General features: G+C 38.4%; 1 protein-coding gene across 1 annotated transcript in view; it reads right to left on the bottom strand.

Moving 5' to 3' along the window:
* TINAGL1 (tubulointerstitial nephritis antigen like 1) overlaps positions 1 to 20939 on the bottom strand; it is a 527427-nt gene that overhangs the window by 246604 nt on the left and 259884 nt on the right. Inside the window, exons 5-6 of the mRNA XM_044083684.1 lie at positions 6064 to 6178; positions 3028 to 3151 (exon numbers count right to left, since the gene is read on the bottom strand). Of these exons, the coding sequence (XP_043939619.1) occupies positions 3028 to 3151; positions 6064 to 6178 (239 nt within the window). The remainder of the gene's footprint in view (positions 1 to 3027; positions 3152 to 6063; positions 6179 to 20939) is intronic.

The raw sequence follows: 20939 nt of genomic DNA, 5'->3' as shown, positions 1-20939 counted from the left end.
GGAAAAAGTTTATTAGGAGTCCTTTGCCCTGCTGAAGAAAATATATCCATGAAGAAAGCACATCTGTGAAATCACTCACAGATTTGGAAACTATCTGTAATACAGCACATTTTGTTGCAAGTTCAACAAACTGATGAGGAACATCATGTTTGTCAAAGATCATGTACCAGAAGCTTCCTATAGGCACCTACAGAAGCCATGGAGTCTTGTGCGTCACATTAATGAAACACACTGTTCAACCTCAGCCTCTCAACAGGATACATGCCCACAGAATGGCGCACAGCAAAGGGTTATTCCACTCCACAAAGGAGGGGCCACAAGTGACCCTGGTAACTATTGCACCATAAGTCTGACTAGCCTGGTCTGGAAGGCTATGGAGCGCATCATCATGGAACTCATTAACAAAGACATTGGGAACCTCCAAACAGTTAACCCAACCCAGTTCGGCTTTGCTAAGGGCAGATCATGCCTACTAAACCTGGTTGACTTCTTTGAGACAGTCACTAAGGCCACAGGTGAAGGGAAGGTGGTTCACACAGCCAACCTTGACCTCACCTCACCAAGGCTTTTGACACCATTTCCCACTCGGGAATTATAGAAAAACTCACCAGCCTGAACATAAACCCCTACGTCATGAGATGGGTTGCCAACTGGCTTACAGACAGAACTTGCACAGTAAGAATAGCGGACTCCAGGTCCGACTCTAAACCAGTCACAAGTGGTGTCCCACAAGGCTCGGTCCTGGGACCCGTACTGCTCGGCATATACTTCTCAGAAGTACAGGCAAACACAGGAGGACTATGGCTAACCAAGTTCGCTGATGACTGCAAACTGGGAGCCATAATTGACTCTCCCGCTGACACGGACATCCTCCAAAAGAGCCTTATTGAGACGGACACCTGGTATCAAAGTCATGGTCTCAAGCTAAATGCCAAAAAAATGCATAGTCATCCTGTTTGGAAAAACGAAACACCCATGAATTACCACATAGGTGGCAGCCCCCTTAATACAGAAGAGGTAATAAGAGATCTGGCTCCCAGGTAGATAATAATCTCTCCTTTGACAATCATATTGCCAAAGTAGTTAGGAAATCCTTCTTTGTAGCCTATCTAATTACTAAAGGGTTTGCATCTAGAAATAAAGAGGTTATAGTGCCCCTCTACTCATCACTCATCAGACCCATCATAGAGTACAATGCCCCATTTGGGATGTACCTCACAAGACACTTCCAACAGCTGGAAAGACAACAAAAGTACCTCACCAAGAGGATTACTGGCCTCAAACATACGTCCTATGCAGCCCAACTGGAAAAACTCTGGCTGTACTCAGTGGCATATCGCTTACTCAGAGGTGATCTCTGCCTGACTTACAAAGCCATGTCCAACTCAGAATTGGTGGACATGCTCCACCTAATGAAATCCAAGTCACGCGAGCCACTCGCTCTAGTGAGCTAAACCTCACCACAACAATAAATAGAACATGCTAGAGGGATAGATTCCTGTCACAGAGACTCCCCATGCTTTGAAACAAAATTCCTAACTACATTAGGAAGAGCCCTCATTAACACTCTTGAAGAGAAACCTTGACGAGTGGATCAGTAACAGAAAATACACCCCTGGGATCACTTCATTGGCTCTTCTAGACAGAGTCTCAGTTAACTAATCAATAGGGCAGCGAAAGCTGACACACTCTGGCTAGGCTTATAAATGCCCTCAGGCAGATAGCCTAGTACCTACCTATGAACCCATGAACCTATATGGGCTACTGTGATGGCACTTTATTCCCTCCTCTGCTGCTCTATTTGGCTGAAAGTCACCTGCACCAATTACTGATCCCTTGGTGCAAGTGATGTCAGAACTATGACTGGGTAGGCTCCAATATGAGAATGCCTGGGCCTGAAACTCTCTCTTAATTTCACTAATTTATAATGTCCTGTCATCTTCTGATCTCTGACAGCCAAATGGCCTGCTTGATAATGACACTGATTATGTTTATTTACTCTGCACCTGATTCATTTTATATGAGAAAGGAGGAGGCAGAACTGAGTCACAACCACTGCATTGCTTCTTCCTCTGCCCTAACCAGATCTTCCTTTCCCCCATGGTACTTACTGTGAAATAACATGATAGAATGGCTTAGCATGTGCATCCATACATACAGTCTGCCTGTGTCCATCCATACCACCATATTTTGTTTGGTCTGCAAAGGTTATAACCACAGTCAAGAACATGACCACCAGGTGGTACAAATGTATCCCAAAACCCCATTTTACAGATAGACTGATAAGATTCAGGTACCCAGGAAACTGAATGAAGCACACTATGTTAATTCATATTAGAACTCAAAAAAGAAATTTAAGAAAAAAAAAACAGTCAACTGTATTCTTTTCACCTGCAATACAAAGGTCAAAGGTTAAAGGGACACCAAACTGATGCGTTGAGTGTCTGTCACGAAAGTCATAGAAGATGTGAAGAAGAAGACACAATGACATAATGCAGCATTTTACATGCAGACTGCTTCAAGGACATAAGCAGATTTGTACAGTGTGTCATAAAATGTCAAAGAGTATCAGACTTCATTATGTGTGCAATTATAACTATAATACTTTCTCCAAGGTGTAGTGGGATGGAGCCTCGCTATGATCAAAGAGGTCTGGGTATGACTAATGGCTCTATTCCTGGGGCATAAGTGGTGGTAAGTAATGTGAGAGTGAGAAAAAGAATCCATATTGGGAACAGGAAAGGGAAAAAATGAAAATAAAAACTACTAAGAGTTGCCTGCATTTAGGTTGGTGTGGTACCACATGGAGGTAAAGGTTTAGATGCTGAAAACTGGATGCTGAGGTGAAAGACAGTTATATCAAAGGTGGCAGAGAACACTGCACATTCTTAGAGAAACAAAAATAATATCATTTAGGTAGCAGTTATAAATGCGGATAAAAGCATAGATGAATAATCCCTCATAAAGGCAAGTTTTGATTTACTCTCTGATAACAACATTTTAGCAACCATTTTGTGCCTCACATACATGCTGTAGAGAACGCCCATGAACCAGCGCAGTTTCCTTGGTCCAGAGGTTCATGAATCATATGGGGCCATTTTTCTCTTGCATCAAATCTGACTGGAAAAATTTCAGTAGGTTCCATACTCATCTGAAAAAAATATATCCCAAAGACAATTAATAGAGTATATTGTTTTGGATAGTGAATTCTAGATAACATTATGAAACAGCAGACATCACAGAAATGACACTAATAAATTAACTTATTAATGTTCTTAACTGCATGTGTACAATAGAACGGTGAATGTGAACTTACCATTAACTCTAGTTTTAACAAAGTATAGCACTGATTATTCAGTTAAAAATTTCTGCTGCAGATCCTCATAACCACTTACTCATATATTCAGAGTTTTGTTTTTAAAATGTATTGTATATATCATTGAAAGATAGAAAGGTAGATCAGAATGTTTTGAATGTTGCTATTTTTAAAACTGAATTCTATATATCTACATGAAAGGACATATCCCTTAAGCATTTTTCTTTAATTTTTATTGTGTTTGTGTATGTGTGTGTGTTAGATTGTGCATGCGAGTGTATAGCTAGGTCTTTCAGGGAATGTAAATGAGTGCAGGAGACTTGTTTGTTGATGGGTGGATGTGAGTCTGGGAATGTCTCTGAATTTGGGTTTGTGTGTGTGTGTGTGTGTGTGTGTGTGTGTGTGTGTGTGTGTGTGTGTGTGTGTGTGTGTGTGTGTGCATGCATGTGTAGTGTGTGTATGTGTGTCTGTGTGTGCGTGCATGTGTAGTGTGTGTGTGTGTGTGTGTGTGTGTGTGTGTGTGTGTGTGTGTGTGTGTGTGTGTGTGTGTGTGTGTGTGTGTGTGCGTGAGTGTGCGTGTGTGTGCATATGTGTGTGTGCATATGTGTGTGTGTGCGAGCGTGTGTGTTTGTGCGCAGGCCTGCAGCTGGGCATATCTGAGCATGTCTGTGTGAGCACTGATGGATTTGTAGTTAAATAGTATATATCTATATATATACACACATACATATACAATCTCTCTTTTTCACATTCCTATATTTCAGTGTATGTCTAATACATTTAGTTCATCTTCATGAGATGCAGTGACACAAATGAATAATAAAACAGGTAAACTAAGAAAGGCCAGTAATGTGTACTGGGACAGAAACTCAGTCATGTGCAGCATAAAATATATTAACAACACTCTGCATCATGTCAACATCATTTCTTGTTTTTTTTTATTAAGTCCAAATGAAGGCAGTAGTCAATAATTAAATAAAGTAGTCAAAAAATTAATCTGGTATAAGTGAGAATGCAACATGTTATTAAAATAGTGTCAGTGTCAACTTACTGAAGAGAAATATACTTAAAGTCATACTACTGAATATACAATGCTGAAATGTCCTAATGCTAAAATATTAAACTGTTGAAATCAAAGTACCTCTCCTGTACATGTGTAGAGGGCTGATTTTACCCCTTTTGCAAGACCCATGTTAGCACTCATTTCTGAGATTTTGCTTGTTGGCTGGCTGTGTACTGACACAGGCATGCATGATGTATACGTATTGTACTATTTTTATTTTATTTTTATTTAGTTATTTTACATTTGTTGACCGGGCTAGTCTATCTGGAGATATTTCCATTTTCAGTAGAGGCCCAGGGAGAAAAGCTCCACAAAAAAAAAAAATTTGTAAAAACTAAAAAACAACACTCTACAATTTAGAATTATTACTACATGACTTAGTTACTAAACTCAGTTACAGTCCAAAATAAGATCACCCAAAGATAGTAATACTAGTATGATAGAGGTAACAAAGGAAAGGAGCTAAGAAGGAGAAGACAAAGAGAGTACTAAGAAAAGGAGAAGTTAAGAAGGGAAGAGTTTAGAAAAAGAGATCAAGTTAAGACTGTAAACAGATACAGCATTTTAACCAGTCCTGGTCCTGCACATGCTCATCACCAGGTTAAGACTTTGTGCTCACCGTACGATACTCCCCAAATACTCTCCTTAAACATAATACTCTCAACATCTCACTGAAATGACAACACAAGAAGGTTTTCTGGGCTCAGCATTGTAAAATTTTAACATTTTGACATTTAGGATTTTATTTAATTATTTATTTGTCTTTGTTTACTGGGAAAGTCCAAGTGGGTAATATCCATTTTCATTAGAGGCCAGGGGAGAAAAGCTCCATTTGTTTACATTGCATTATACTTAGTTACAATTAAACACAGAGTAGTTACATTTCTATTAACATTCATACACGTGCAGTCGTTACATTTATATGGTATAAGACTTTACAGAGGTAGAAGTTACTAAAGAGAAACCCCACGTACAACTTAGTGGATTGTACATGCAGCAGATATGTATAAAAATTGTTTTGTCATTTCAGTGAGATGTTGAGAGTATTATGTTTAAGGAGAGTATTTGAGGAGTATCGTACAGTGAGCACAAAGTCTTAACCTGGTGATGAGCATGTGCAGGACCAGGACTGGTTAAAATGCTGTTTAAGTAGTGATTTAAAACTATGAGGCAGATTTAATAAAGCTTACATTAGTGTACACGATATGTGTTCAATAAAATTCTTATCACATTTTTTGTGCTTTTTAGTCACTCAGAAATATTACACTAAGTGTACATGTAGTCTATACTTTGTGGTAACCTTTATTAATCCCTGTCAGTATTTAAAGTTGAAAGAATATCAGTAGGAAAAGTAAAATTATGAGGAAGAAGGTATGAGCCATGTTTGTTTTCTGTTCACGCAGAACAGTGTACACTTAGTGTAGGCTTTATTGAATCTGGCCCATGAGTTTTACTCATTTGAGTTTTATTGAGGTTTTACATTCAGTATTATACCAACCAATATGCCGCTATTCAATAAACTGTCACACACCTATTAAAATAACAATTAGTAGTTTAACACTGTGCATCAGCTATACATTATCTCTCAATAAATGCTTTTCATTTTCACATGTTTCTTGTATAAGCACCTTTCCTGAAAACAAACAAATATAAAAACATCTTCATTGAAAGTTTCTTTACTTACTTGTATCTCATTCATATTCATGACTGTGGATGAAGGTTTGGTGGTTCCTAGTCTGTAGCGAATTCCCTCATCTAATGTCATTCCCCAGAACTGGCTGTAATTTCCAGCCTTCCATCTGTTAAAGGACAAGACATCAGAGACAACATGAGATGATTTAAAAAATCCCTGTTTATAAATAGTCATGTCTGGATTTCATTAGAGAAATAACCTCAAGGCATAAGATTAATCCTGTGTCAGACTTGCAATCAATGTGGGGCAGGCATTAGTGGAAGCAAATGAACAAATTACAATGCTTTCAAATGAACTGGCTCTTGGGCTTATGCAATGCATATTAAGAAAATGTCAACCATACACCGTTAAAAGAAATACATGCATTTACAGTGTGCAATGATAATGTGGAACGTTATAAACACAACATTCATCACTTATAAAACTAAATATGAAAACTCCTTTGTACCACATATAATGAAACATAATTGAAGGTACATCTGTAAATTAATTACAAAAATTAATGAAATATGGATTCTTGTCACCTGTAGTTTTTCTGATGGACTTTACCAATTTTGCCAAGTCCTTTCTAACAATGACCATTCATTCTATTCAATGGTCATTTACTAAAACCATATTTAAGTATGAAAAGTGAGACAACTTTAAGTCATGAGGTAAACCCATGTGGACTTAATAAATGCTCATGAAATTTCTGAAGTATAAATTTATGGACATTTTTCCATACATTATTAAAGCCCGCAGTATGTATAAGCCTTTATTACATTTTAGGGAATGGGCAAACCGTACATTAAACCCTGAATGGAGAATGAACTTTCTCCACTGGGTGTTAATATACAGGTAATGCCTGCAGAAAAACAAGTCTGATGCCTCACGGCTGCATATTAAGCTGCCATGTATTCAGACTATATGAAAGCTAATGGCCATCATTATTTTGCACTCCTTAAGCAGAGATTTTGCTGTTTAATGAGTGTAAAATTAAAACAAACAACAAGAAAAGAATAGTGCTTGTGTGTATGTGCGTGTGTGTGTGTTTGTGTGCATTAAAGTGAGAGTAAAATCAATCGAGCCATTATTTTACTCTCGATAAGCAGTACTTTGCTGTTTAGCAAGTAAAAATTTTTTAAAAAATTAACAAAAAAGAAAAGTGCCTGTAATTTTATGGTTCTGTCTGCAAGTATGAGTGTATGTGTGCATGAAAGTGAGAGTGAGATTGATTAAGCCTTTATTTTACGTTCACTAAGTAATGCTTTTACTGTTTAGCTAATGTAAAATTAAAAAAAAAAAATTAAAAAGGAAAGTGAGCGTGTTTGTGTCTTTGTTTCTGTCTGAATGTATGAGTGTATCCGTGCAAGAAACTAGAAGTGTATGTGTGTATGTGTGTGTGTGTGTGTGTGTGTGTGTGTGTGTGTGTGTGTGTGTGTGTGTGTTTGAGAGAGAGTGAGAAGTAGTTAAATTAACAGGTGAGTATACTTCTCAACTTCTTAGCTCAAGAAATCTTGGTGAAGCCTAAAATGGGGGTGGTCAAAGGCTCAAAAATAGAAACAGATTTTAAACATTGTTGTTTTAAATTTAGAAAGTTCCTAAAAGAAATCATTTGTTTTAATATGCATTGTCTAAAGGAAATAATGTCTGAAACTCAAATGTACATCATTATTTAGTGACTTCATTCCCCAATAATTTGTCAGCAAACCACAAATTTTATAAGTGACTGACAGACCTCAATGCTTTTCCAGAGATGGCCTGCATCTGTCAGCCTTGGGCTTCTAGATACTGGCCAAGGCTCTTTGCCACACCTATAGTGCCTTTTTTAGGCTGTGTTCCAAAGACCAAAGTACCACCGTAACAGCTACAAACAAATGCAATATGAGGGACACGCTGCTCAACACTAGAAGTCTAAATCTCAAAATGGACTCACTCAAAGTACTTCTTAAAACGGAGAACATTGACATTTGTGCCCTAACAGAGACCTGGTTCAAGGCAGCAGAAAGCACCTCTGCACTACCAGGTTATAACTCATTCCGCATCTTTCAGCCGCAGAACTTGGACCAAAGCTCCAAAGGAGGTGGTGTTTCCATATTTATAAAGGATGTGCACACCTCTAGACTGGTAGCCCAACATAGCGCATCTGAGATACTTCAGGTGCAGCTAACATAGGCACCAATTCAGGTTGTAGCCTGCTACAGGTCCCCAACCATGTCCCAGGACTCATGCTCCATGTTGCTAAACACCATGGAGAATATTAGGGTCCAACCTAACACCCTCATACTGGGTGACTTCAACTACCCCTCCATTAACTGGGAAAACTACTCATGTACCAATACACTTTCCCAATGTTTCCTGGAATTCATTAATTCCAATGCCCTAGATCAGCTCGTTCTTACCCCCACTAGAGGTAGCAACATCCTTGACCTGATCATTACTAACATAGGCGACCGTTGCTCTACACCAATAGTCAACTCCTCCCTCGTAAGATCCAACAACAAACTAATCACCTTGGAAATCAACATCCCTCCCACCCCCTCCCGCAAAGGTAACCACCATGAAAAACTTCTCCAAAGCTAACTTTGGGCTCCTAAAAACAGAGGTGGCTAACTTCACGACACCCATGCAAATGGAGAATAGTTGCATGACTGCCGAATCATACACCAATGCATTCTATGAACATGTACACAAATACATGGATCTTGCCATACCCAATACAACCAAGACCGTCTCCTCCAAAAAAAGGAAGCCAATCTGGTGGTTGACTGCCATAAACAAACTCTACAACAGAAGGAGGAAACAGATGAAGAATAAGGTAAAGTCCCAAGACTGGAAAAAATCCCTTATTAGCCTCAACAAAAAGTTGAGATCCCTCATCAAATCCTCTAAAGCTAACTATGAAAACAGAATTACAGCAGATAGTAAAGACAACCACAAGGCCTTCTATAGTTATATAAAGAATCTCCATGGCAATACCCAGATTTGCTCTGAGCTACTGCACAATCGTACCTCCTATACCAAGCCAACAGATATTGCCAATATACTGGCCGACAGATTCAGTGCCAGCTTTACCCCTCTCTCCCCACCCCAAAGGACCAATCACAACACCAGTAGATTGCCAGGCACCCAGTATTACTGCTGCATAGGTTAAAACAGCATAGTCCAAGGCCAAGAATACAGCTTCTATGGGACCTGACAATATCCCTGGCTATGTTCTACATGAACTACAGAGTGAACTGGCACCTTACCTGCGTGCCCTGTTCAATTACAGCCTCACCTCAGGTTTTGTCCCTACCAAATGGCACACTGTACAGTCATCCCTCTCAACAAAGGAGGAGCGACTACAGGCCCTGGGAAATATCGCCCTATTAGCCTGACAAGTTTGATATGCAAAGCTATGGAATGCATCATCATGGACCTAATAAACAAGAATATAAGGAATATCCAAACTCTGGATCCCACACAGTTTGGTTTTGTGAAGGGTAGATCAGGCCTGCTCAACTTGGTCGACTTCTTTGAGTCAGTCACCAGAGCTGTGAATGAAGGCAAGGTGGCTCATACAGCCTACCTTGATCTGGCCAAGGCCTATGATACCATTTCCCACTCAGGAATCATAGAAAAACTCACTAAGCTATGCATCAACCCCTATATCACTAGGTGGGTTGCAAACTGTCTCACAGATAGAACCCACAGTGTGAAAGTAACTGACTCCAAGTCAGAATGCAGACCAGTCATGAGTGGAGTACCACAGGGTTCAGTCCTGGGTCCCCTCCTGTTTAGTATCTACTTCTCTGAAGTCCAGGCCAACATGAAGGGGCTCTGGCTGACAAAGTTCACAGATGATTGCAATTTGGGAGCCATTATTAACTTCCCAAGTGATGTTGACATCCTACAGAAAGGCATCACTGAGACCAATGACTGGTGTCAGAACCATGGCCTAAAGCTCAATGCCGAAAAAATGTGTAGTCATCCCCCTTGGGAAAAACCCAGTTCCCTTGAACTACCACATCGATGGTAGTTCATTGAACACAGAAGGTATTATAAGAGATCTGGGAACACAGGTTGACAGCAACCTCTCTTTTGACCACCACATTGCCACTGTGGTCAGAAAGTCCTTCTATGTAGCACATCTCACTGCCAAGGGTTTTGCATCCAGGAAGAAAGAGGCCATTGTCTCCCTCTACTCTTCCCTCATTAGGCCAATCATCGAGTACAATGCCCCATTTGGCATGTACCTCACTAGACACATGCGACAGCTGGAGAGGCTAACAAAGTATCTCACAAAGAGGACTGTAGGCCTTAAACATGTGTCCTGTATGGACAGACTCAAAAAAATCCAACTATTCTTTGTCTCATATCGCCTACTTAGAGGCTATCTCTGCTTGACTTACAAAGCCATGCCTGACCCAGCTCTGTTAGAAATGCTACATCTAAAGAAATCCCAATTCCTCCACACCACAAGTTCTAAAGACCTCAACCTCATTACCACAATCAACAGAACATGTTGGAAGGACAGGTTCATAACACAGAGACTGCCCATGCTCTGGAATAGACTTCCCATACAGGTCAAGCAGAGCACCTCACTGGACCTCTTCAAGAGAAATCTTGATGAGTGGATGGGAAATAGAAATTTCTTCCCGGGGAACACTCCAGTGGCTCTACTCAACCAAGGCACTTGCAACTAAGGTCAGGTGGCATGATGCCAGGGTAATTGTATGGGCTAGGCTTGTAAAGGCTCCAGGGCCATTCGACTAGTACACACCTATGAACCTATAAACCAAAAAAATGAGGAAAAAATCTTCACATTCTTTACAAATCCTACATTTTAGATGCAAAGTACCTCCTCCAACACAATTTAAATATACTACAGCAACTCTGGAACATTAGGCAGAGGAACTATTTTACATAAAAATATATAAAAAAAATATAGTAATAACAAAATAATTATACAATGACTCCCCATTAATATTCAAAAATGTGCACTCTGATTGGCCAGCCGAACCAGCATGCCCGTTGTAAATCCCATAATATACCAATGGAAAAAGATCCGGTCACCCGGACATCTTTCCATTGGTATATTGTTTAAATTTTATTTTTACTTCTTAAAAAATAAAAAAAATCTTTAGCTCCAACTCCGGACATACCAGAGAGGCAGCTTGGACAAAATACTAGAGAAATCAGGTACGTTATTTGAAATTAAACACACGTACCTGATATCACTTGTATTTCTTCCATGCCTCTCCTACCCCTAAACTGCCTTAAAGTTTTTTTTTTTAATTAAAAAAAAAAAAGAAAACAAAAACGAAGCAATGAAGACTTTCTTTTCTCTATTGCTTCCATTTCAAAGCATTGATTTACTGGGTATGTGTGGGAACACAAGTCCCATACGCATGCGCAGAACATCAACACAAGGAAGCAGTATACCACCAGCCACGGAAGAACAGTAATGCACCATTATACAAAGACATTATTTCAGAAAAGTAAGTAAGTATTTTTTTTCTTAAATAATGTCATTGTATAATAGCAATAACTGACTCTGTGGTTGAGGTATATTGAAATGTACTCACGGTTGGCTTTATTTAATCACTCGGGCTTCGCCCTCATTATTAAACCATGCCAACCTTGGGTAAATCTTCAATGTACCACACCACTTCATCGGTTATTGTTTAAATATGTAATGCAAAACAATTTTACAAAACAGCACATTCCCTAAGTGCAATAATGCCCTTTAGGGTGTGTGTGACTGCATAAATAATGTAATTCCAGGGGTGTAGAGGCCCTCCGGCTGCTCGTCAGGTGTCAAAACAACCCCTGGGCATGAATTATTTACTCAGTAACTCACAAACTCTTGGGCATTATTGCTTGCATAAATGACAAAACATCTTCTTTAAATAATAAATGTGGAAGTACTCTGTGCTTATAGTCCCAGTGCGTATGACAGCTAGGCATGTTTTATTTGTTAACCTTCACAGTACAGTTGGTTTTGCATAATATTAGATATGCCAGCATAATTTGGTAAAAAAGGTGATGATTATGTTATGAAATGTCATAGACAGCAGTAGAGTGACATTAATCAGAATTTCACGTTGTTGTGAATTATCCCTGAGAAAGTCCTGCTTAACATAATAGGGTACCTCAAGCACTTCCTGAATTTTATTATTATTAGTGATGGGGTTCCAGACTTCTTTGACTATTGCAGATATAGATATTGGTATGAGTAAGTGTATAGTTAAAGTATAACAGTTAAGTCCCTGCAAAAATGTGTTTGTAGTAAATGAAAGTCATAAACAGTACACAAGGCTATCCACATGGACTGATGAATTCCTTCAGGAATTCTGTATAACCAAAATCACCTTTGAAATGTATTATTTTTATAATTAGGATAAGCAATCCTAAAGAAGAGGTGGCCACCACACTGAAAAAACATGCCCAACCCAAGCTGTTTTAAGTAAGTAGCCTCAGTATTTAACAAAAGAGCTCCTTACAGTAGTCCATGTGGGTTATAAATTAATTTAGCAGTTGTCAGATCCTATTGCCTTATCCCTGATTTTAAGGACTTCAAAATTAAATGTAAAAATAACTGCTAAATATGCATAAATATTCTAGGACTTGGGTCGACGTTTCATCAACACAACAGCCCACACACTGTCCTGTTTATATTCTTAGTATTTTTCTCTTTATATTTCTCATAGCACAGTAGATAAACATCTTTACCAATGCCTCATGTGAGCATAGGAGCTCTTACAGAATGCATTTCCTACAAAATAGTGGATTTACTTGCTATCCATGCAGGTTAACTGGACCCTATTGTACCGTTCTTTGCCACTATATGGACCATGAAGACATGGGTAAATATAGTACATGTATATGGACAGTTCGTTCTTTGGCAGGTGTTATGTTTGACTACTGATATTGACTTCATGCCCTTCTTGTCCCTATACTTCTAATTACCACATATCTCCCATTCTGGGCAACATCCCAGTATGACTCTCTCCAAACGGGTCTTTGTACCAGAAGGCCATCTGAGTATGAGTATTAGAAAATAAAATAAAAATAAATAAATGAAGCCATCTTTCTCCATGCCAATGTTAACAGATTGAAAGATTTGCTAGGCAACTGGAGAGTGAGGAGATAGGCAAGGGTTGCTGTACTGTGGTGCATACTGTTTTTCTCTGCCTTATGTCCCATCCCTCTATTTGCTGATGACATTGTCAGTCCAGGTGAGTAATGGGAAGTAGCTTAAACACATGGTCTACTTACGGATCCATAAAGCTGCCAAGTCTGTGCTGTCCCCTTATCCACTAAAGCTCACTACCTTCTCTCCAAGCTGTAGAATCTACCAGAACCTTATCAGAGAGGTGCCTATAATGGTCCTTCCTCCCCAGGAGAGGTATGACTATCAGCTCTGCCAGCTGTGTCAAATGCCCAAGCTGCTAATTGAACTCAGATCACCTGATTGACAGCCAGGGCTTTATCCCTGTTCACTACTAGGTTGGCTAGATTTAGACAATTCAGTGTAGTCAGTCAACATCTTTTAGGACATATAAAGAAACCAGAATGCCCACAGAGAACAAAGAAAACTTCACACAGTGACTAGAATTCGGAATTGAACCCTTGACCCTGGAAATGTGCAATGGAGATCTTACATTGAGCCACCATGATATTACTTATCAAGTAAAGTTATTGTCACAACTAGATGATTTTTTTTCCTAATGACTCCTTGAAGAGTAGGGAGTAGTCCAAGATTTTTATGTTTTAAAGATTTTTTTTTTATTTTTTGCTGTAAATGTAACAATTGAAGACATCTGCTTTCAGACTGTTATGTAAAACATGTTTAGTGATTATCTCATTACCATGGACATAAGTATATCTGAAATTTTAGAGGTTGCCTTACTTCTGACTACAACAGTGAATGACTGTACCTCATCTAATTATCTGCATATAAAAGGTAAGAGAAGTATGTGAATAGTATGCCAGAATTATACTGGTGAATATTCTGTAAACATCTTAACTTACATAAAAGTCCATTCCTTCATGCTTGACTCATTAGTTTTGTATGTATAATGAAGATGCAGCCCCAATTAGCTATACTGCTTGCTTGTGTATATTAACAGTCTCTAAAGCTTTTCCATTTGCAGTGAAAGTGCTGTGCCCACTCTGTATGCCCTTATCGCTATGCAGCTGTCACAGAGTGGTATATTACATGACATGGCTATGTCATATAGTAGAACGAACATGGTATATTGCATGACATGGTAAGGTTACTGAGTAATACGAACATGGCAAATTGCATGAAATGGGTATGTCACTGAGTAATACGAACATGGTGTATTACGTGGCATGGGTATATCACTGAGTAACAGGAACATGGTATATTACATGATACAGGTATATCACTGAATATTATGAACATGGTATATTACATGATATAGTAATGTCACTGAGTAATATGAACATGGTATATTACGTGACATGGGTATGTCACTGAGTAACAGGAACATGGTATATTACATGATACAGGTATGCCACTGAATATTACGAACATGGTATATTACATGATATAGGAATGTCATTGAGTAATATGAACATGGTATAGTACATGACATGTGTGTCACAGAGTAATACAAACATGGTATATTACACAACATGGGTAAGTTACTGAGTAATACGAACATAGTATATTACATGACTTAGGTATGTTACTGAGTACTATGAACATGGTATATTCCATGGCATGGGTATGTCACTGAGTAACAGGAACATGGTATATTCCATGGCATGGGTATGTCACTGAGTAACAGGAACATGGTATATTCCATGGCATGGGTATGTCACTGCGTAACAGGAACATGGTATATTCCATGGCATGGGTATGTCACTGAGTTATATGAACAGGACTGCAGAGAATCAGGATGGTGTTTCATTACTTCACAGCTTTAATGCTTTGGATGTGCTGGTAGACTTCTCAGGTGAAAGGGTTAGTTAGTGGAATGAAAAAAAAGAGAAAAGAGTCCCATGAGATAATCAAAGATTTCAATCACTTTGAAATATGTAATTGTTTTTTTAGGCAAGTTCCATTGTTGATCAGTTCGGGAAGACTCAATAACTTTTCCTCAGCAAATGCTAATTTCTGCCTGGTGTCTGTGTTCATTCAATAGCAGGATGTTATGGGACATTTTAATGAATGTTGTTGTAGTCCTCTAATAAAACTGTTTTTAAGCAGAGTGGACATTATTAATACTATGATCATCACAGTAGGCTGGACATGATACACATGAAGCTAGATAGGACAACATCCTTTGACATACACTGCCCTTTAGTCCTAATGTAAAATGTGCCAGGACCCATATGGATAAACAAAGGCCGGATCAGTCAGTATGTACCGAAAAAAAATACACTTTAGTCATATATTAACAATCCCACTGGGTAATTTGTCAACATAAACATCAGAAATGGCCAGCAATATGATCAACTCAACATCATGGTCCAACGAAAATGGTAGATCTCTAAGATGGGACTCAACCATCCTAATGCCTCCATGTTTGGGAATGACCGTGAATAATGACTGGACATCACAGTCACAGATCAAATCATCACTAATTGCAGGACAATCATGGATGTATGTGTACAAATCCAGCAGGAACTGTCTGGTGTCCCTGAGTATAAAAATGTTGCATCAACATGGGGCCTACTCCAGGTGTGGAGAATATTATCACAACTACTGCTAATTGTTTAGAGGAATGAGGGTTGGTTGGACTACCCCCCTTGTAGAAACACTGTAGATATTTTAAATATACAGAACATTTATGTTCAAGGATGGATCAGAAAAGAAGTTTAAGAAAGAATGGGCTGTAAATTACACATAAATCTAATTATCTGTACAATGACTTAGAAGTGATTCTGAAATTATCTTTGGGTTTCCAAACTTCTGTTTCAAAACAATAAGTGAGAAGGTCACTGAAAAAACAATCAGTAAAAACAAAATGAAAACTCCAGCAAAGCTAGAACCTGATGTTCATAAGGGTCATTTGCATATATCCCATGTACCTCTGATACAAGAGGTTCGGGTGGTCACTCAGTGGAAGTTCTAGCTTTGCTGGAAACTTCTGTTTCAAGGAATCTGATTGCAGGGATGCTAAGTAAACTCATTTTAAAACATGGAAATGTTAATTCAGTAAGGTGGGCTCTGCATTACTGAATCTGGCTAGACCTGTACAGTTACTTTACAGACCTGTAGAATTGTAATGTGTTTATGCAATAACCAAAGTACATACACCACTCTGCTTGTAGACATGTTTTACTGAACTGAATTTAGTGAATGTCAGTAATTTATTCCACCTCCAGATTTGCAGGCATAACAGTGACATTGCATGCTCCCACAAAATTCTTTGTAATGATGTTGTTCTTGCCGTTCCATCCTGCCAAATTCAGTAGCAAGTGGTTTGATTTTAAATACATTTCTCTAATCCTGTTTTGGGAATGTTTGCCCCACACAGACTTTAATGCCTGCACTCCATGCATACAGTCCATAATCCTTCTAAAATAAAAAAACAGACTAATCCAGTTGCTGTATATATTTAAAGTACAACTCTATTAATCTGTTGCCATTCAGAGGGCTTCAACCACCAATTTCACTTGAGGTGGTGGGATATAACGAGAACCTGAAATTAAATACACTGAATTTCATCCACCCATGTACCCTGTTAAATGCTCCAGCTTGCTATATATGGTATGACGTTCAAAATTTAAACTGAACCTCATATTCCTCATTTACTGACCCAACAAAACAATCCGATCCAGCACAGCCAACTCAGAACCCTAAATCTGACTGCATGGCGGATAATGTAACCATTCAGAATACACCTCTCTCTAAAGCGGTTATGGATGTTATTTTGGAGGCCAGGAGGCCCAGCACCAGAAAATCTTATGCAGAAAAATGGAAGAGATTTTGTGCTTGGAACCAGGCACAAGGAATTGACATGCTTGTAACAAATATTCCTCAGATTTTACAATACCTAACTAGATGCTGGACAAAGGCCTATCTTTCTCATCAATTAAGATCAATGTCTCTGCCATTTCAGCTCATTACAATACGGACCCACCTAGTTTTTTCATGAACGTCTAAAGGGGTTCAGGCTTCTTTGACTTAGACAATGCATCTTGCCTAAGAGGGATTGACAAGTACTTTTTGTTAGCCTACTATTTGACCAATAATGATAAGAAACATCAAATCTTGGAAATAATTACCAAGGTTGATACTCCTTCATTTAAATCCAAAACAAATATTTCTTCTTTGTAGCCTTCTTCAGGGACGTTTTTACAACTAGATGATATCACTGAGGCATGCACCTTCATTCTGACTCACAAACCTTCTTGGACTCCCAGCACTAGTGCTATCAACTGATGCATCTAGTTCAGACCCATTAATTAAGTTTGAAGGTAAGAACATTACTAACAATAAGTCCAGACATCCTAATGCTTCACCAAGAATTCTGCAAGGTAATTTAATCACTAATCAATGTAGTTTCCATAGGGAATGTATGGAATCACTGATTTTGTTGTTAATGCAATTGCACACAGACAAAACCAGATGAGAAAATGACAGGCTGACCTCTTTAATTAGTGTAGATATAACACTTCATGACAAAAGTGTTAGGTGAAAGAATACAACCAATGCTAACACTCTTGATAAGCTCTTAGCAGGTGGACTTTATGAAAAGCAGAAAGAACCATGAGCTACCATTGACTAAATGGGCCTTTGGCCTACTTACTTAGAGGTGACTCTCCAACAAGATGTATTTTTGCTACAGACAACTAGCACTTTTGACTCTGATAGATGGCTCTATTTGTAGTAAGTGCTAGCAGGCATTTAGTTTTGGCATGTATTCAGAAAATGGGTAGTTATTGAATAATAGGCAATCAGCTAATCGACTTATAAACTCAGATAACCACCCCATCTTTTCTTCTATTAAAACACAAAGAAGGGCTTCCCACTACACCTCTTTCTCTTCTTAATGGCAGATTAATCCTTTAACAGATGGCTAAACAGCTCCAGCATTACCCACCATTTTAAACCACTTCTATGCAGAAGACTTTTGATTTTATCAACTGACTTTGTAGGAAAATCCTATGTCTTAAGTCAGGACCCCCATCCATGTTGTGTTTTCTAGATAAAAAAATCCAACTTATTAAAGTGAAGAAAAAAATAAGATTTTGCAAAGTCCATCATTTTTTCCACTATCACCTGGCTCTAAATCCATGTATTTTCTAGTAAGAGACAACAGATAAAAAAAATCCAACTTAGGAGCAACACAATGTATGACAGACTGACGAGAATGATTTGTGGTCAGTTAGCACTATATTTAACTTTCTTAGCCGGAACAAATGCCATTACTCTGATGTGTTTACCAGGCATCCTAAGATGTTCTACCACGTACTACTTTCATATAGCCACAGCATCTAGGATTAAATCTTTAAAACTGATGAATAACTTTACCTTCAGTCTCCTGTCTGTTTGTGTCTTCAGTTTTCCTTATGTATCCTCCAACCAACGCACCAGCATCCTGTACAAAGCTAGTGTGATGGCTTAGAGCAATCCAACTTCATAGACTGAGAAGGAAGGACCCCTTTCTATAAGGTTCAAGTGGGACCTCAAACAGAGAAGCAGAAGGAATTCCAGTGGACTACCTATGGGAAGGTGATCTGGAACAGCGGTGCCTGACCACAGGGCAATGGACTGGTACAAGGCCATGGATCATTTGGTACCAGGGAACACAGAATGAATAAAAAACATTTTATGCTGGGCGCCTGACTGTTCAGGAAAAAAATATATCTGTGTGTACGTATGTATATGAGTGTGTTTATATTTCTGTCTGCATGTGTGACGGAAGGAGTGCGTGAAAGCAGAATGTCTGTATGTGTGAAAGCTGAAGAGATTGTGCATGTGTGTATGAAAGAGAGTGAACAGTGAGATCAACTCAACTATTATTTTACACTTGCAAAGCAGTGATTTTTTGTTTAGTGAGTGTAAAATAAAAATAAATGAATACAGACAAGCCACAAACTGAAGGTACTGAAGACACCAGCAAGCCAGCTAGAAGTTTAAAAATTTATTAGTAATGAGCCAACAAGAGTAAGTGCTTTCATCAGTCTATAATCAAGACTTCATCAGAATCTAAAAATTCAACAAACTCTACAATATTTAAATAGTAAAAAATCACATGACCATCACATCAATTAAAAACAGAAGTAAATTTGTTAACCCTGTGTTATCAAGTAGAAAAGAAGGTAGTTGTTAGAACATAAGGTGCAGGGTTTACACTTTGTATGATTTTAAATGCAGTACACTACTGGTTGAAATACATTCATTAAGGTCAGGGGGCAGACAAGCATTCAAACTTAGTTGCCACATCTTTCTCTATATTCAATAAGATCTTCCCCTGGCCCTCCCCTCATATTCTGGGGTACAAAATCCAATCCAAAAATAAAAAAGAATGATCAGGATGTGTTTCCACATGCTTGTATAAAGTGTTTTTAACATTCTTATTCCTTATATCTAGATTGTGCTCATAAATACGCTCTTTAAATTTCCGTTTGGTTTTTCCCACATAAAAACACAAACATTGAACGCACTTTGCACATATAGTAACCCACTGAATTACGAGTGCGGTGGAATGAAGTAACCAACTTGTGGGTCCCTACCACTAATGTGTTACCCTCAAAAATAAATTTAAATTTGTTGCAGAGTCCACATTTGTAGGTTCCCCACCTCTTGGCTGAATGTGAAGCCAGTGTTTCACTGCCTTCCACCAGTTTTTTTAAGTTCTTCCCTGTCCTATATAATATACATGGTCTATCACCAAACTTCTCAAAATCTTTCCCATAACCCACCCACTGTTCTTCCTTTAGTTTTATTTGAGAAATTATGTGATTTTGAGATCAGAAATTACCCGAATACTAAAACTAAAGATTATACTTACAACATGAGTGTGACTGAAAATGAATTGTTAATATTGCTTTGTTAAGATAAAAACATATGGGTTATGAAACCTGAGGAGGTGGTGGTAATGTATAATCAAGACTAATTTAAGAAAATGTTTGTTCACGTTAGTGATAATGATATGTATGAAGAAACTACACAAAATTATATTCATGTGGCACACAGGAAAATAGACTTTTTTCTTGCAAGACATGTTTGACCAAGGGAAATAGATGGAGAAACACTGGGTTTCCTTAAAGTGAAATATCCCATTGTGCCAACCATTTTTGGCATTCCAAAGCTTCATAAAGATTTGCGGGATCCTCTTATGAGGCCAATTGTTAACGCCAGTACTTCTAAGGTATATGCCATGGCAAAATTCATGGATTTGAAGCTTAAAAATTGTTTAGCAAGATACCACCACATCTGTAAGGACTCTTGGGATTTTTTGACAAAACGTATGGGAGTTAACTATTCAAAAGTATTATGTTTTGTAACAGTAGATGTTGTTAGTTTTTTTAATGTTATTCCCCACCAACAGGGTCTTGAATGGTTTAGGGAATTTCTAGTGGATTTAAGAACATATTCTTTTGATGAAATTGAAGTTTTAGTCACACTAATGAAAATAATTTTAGACTACAACTTTTTTTATATCGAAGGACAGTATTTTAAACAGAAAAGGGGTGTAGCAAACGGTTCAGCTTTCACCCCACCCCCTGTATGCTAATATAATTATGGTGCAGTGGGAAAAAAGTACAGTTTTGTACCTACCATAAATGTAGATGTTCGAGGATCCACATTGCTGCAGTCCTAACCATTGGGGTAGTCCGCTGTCCAGTCGGGCCGAATACCAAAGTATATGGCTGACGTCGGTCAAGGCGCATTAGACTGATGTCAGGACGTCAGG

This window comes from Protopterus annectens, chromosome 9.part0 (assembly GCF_019279795.1).
Source record: "Protopterus annectens isolate FY-2018-M chromosome 9.part0, PAN1.0, whole genome shotgun sequence".
Taxonomy (NCBI): Eukaryota; Metazoa; Chordata; order Ceratodontiformes; family Protopteridae; genus Protopterus; species Protopterus annectens.
This window is presented reverse-complemented; position numbering and strand designations above follow the sequence as displayed.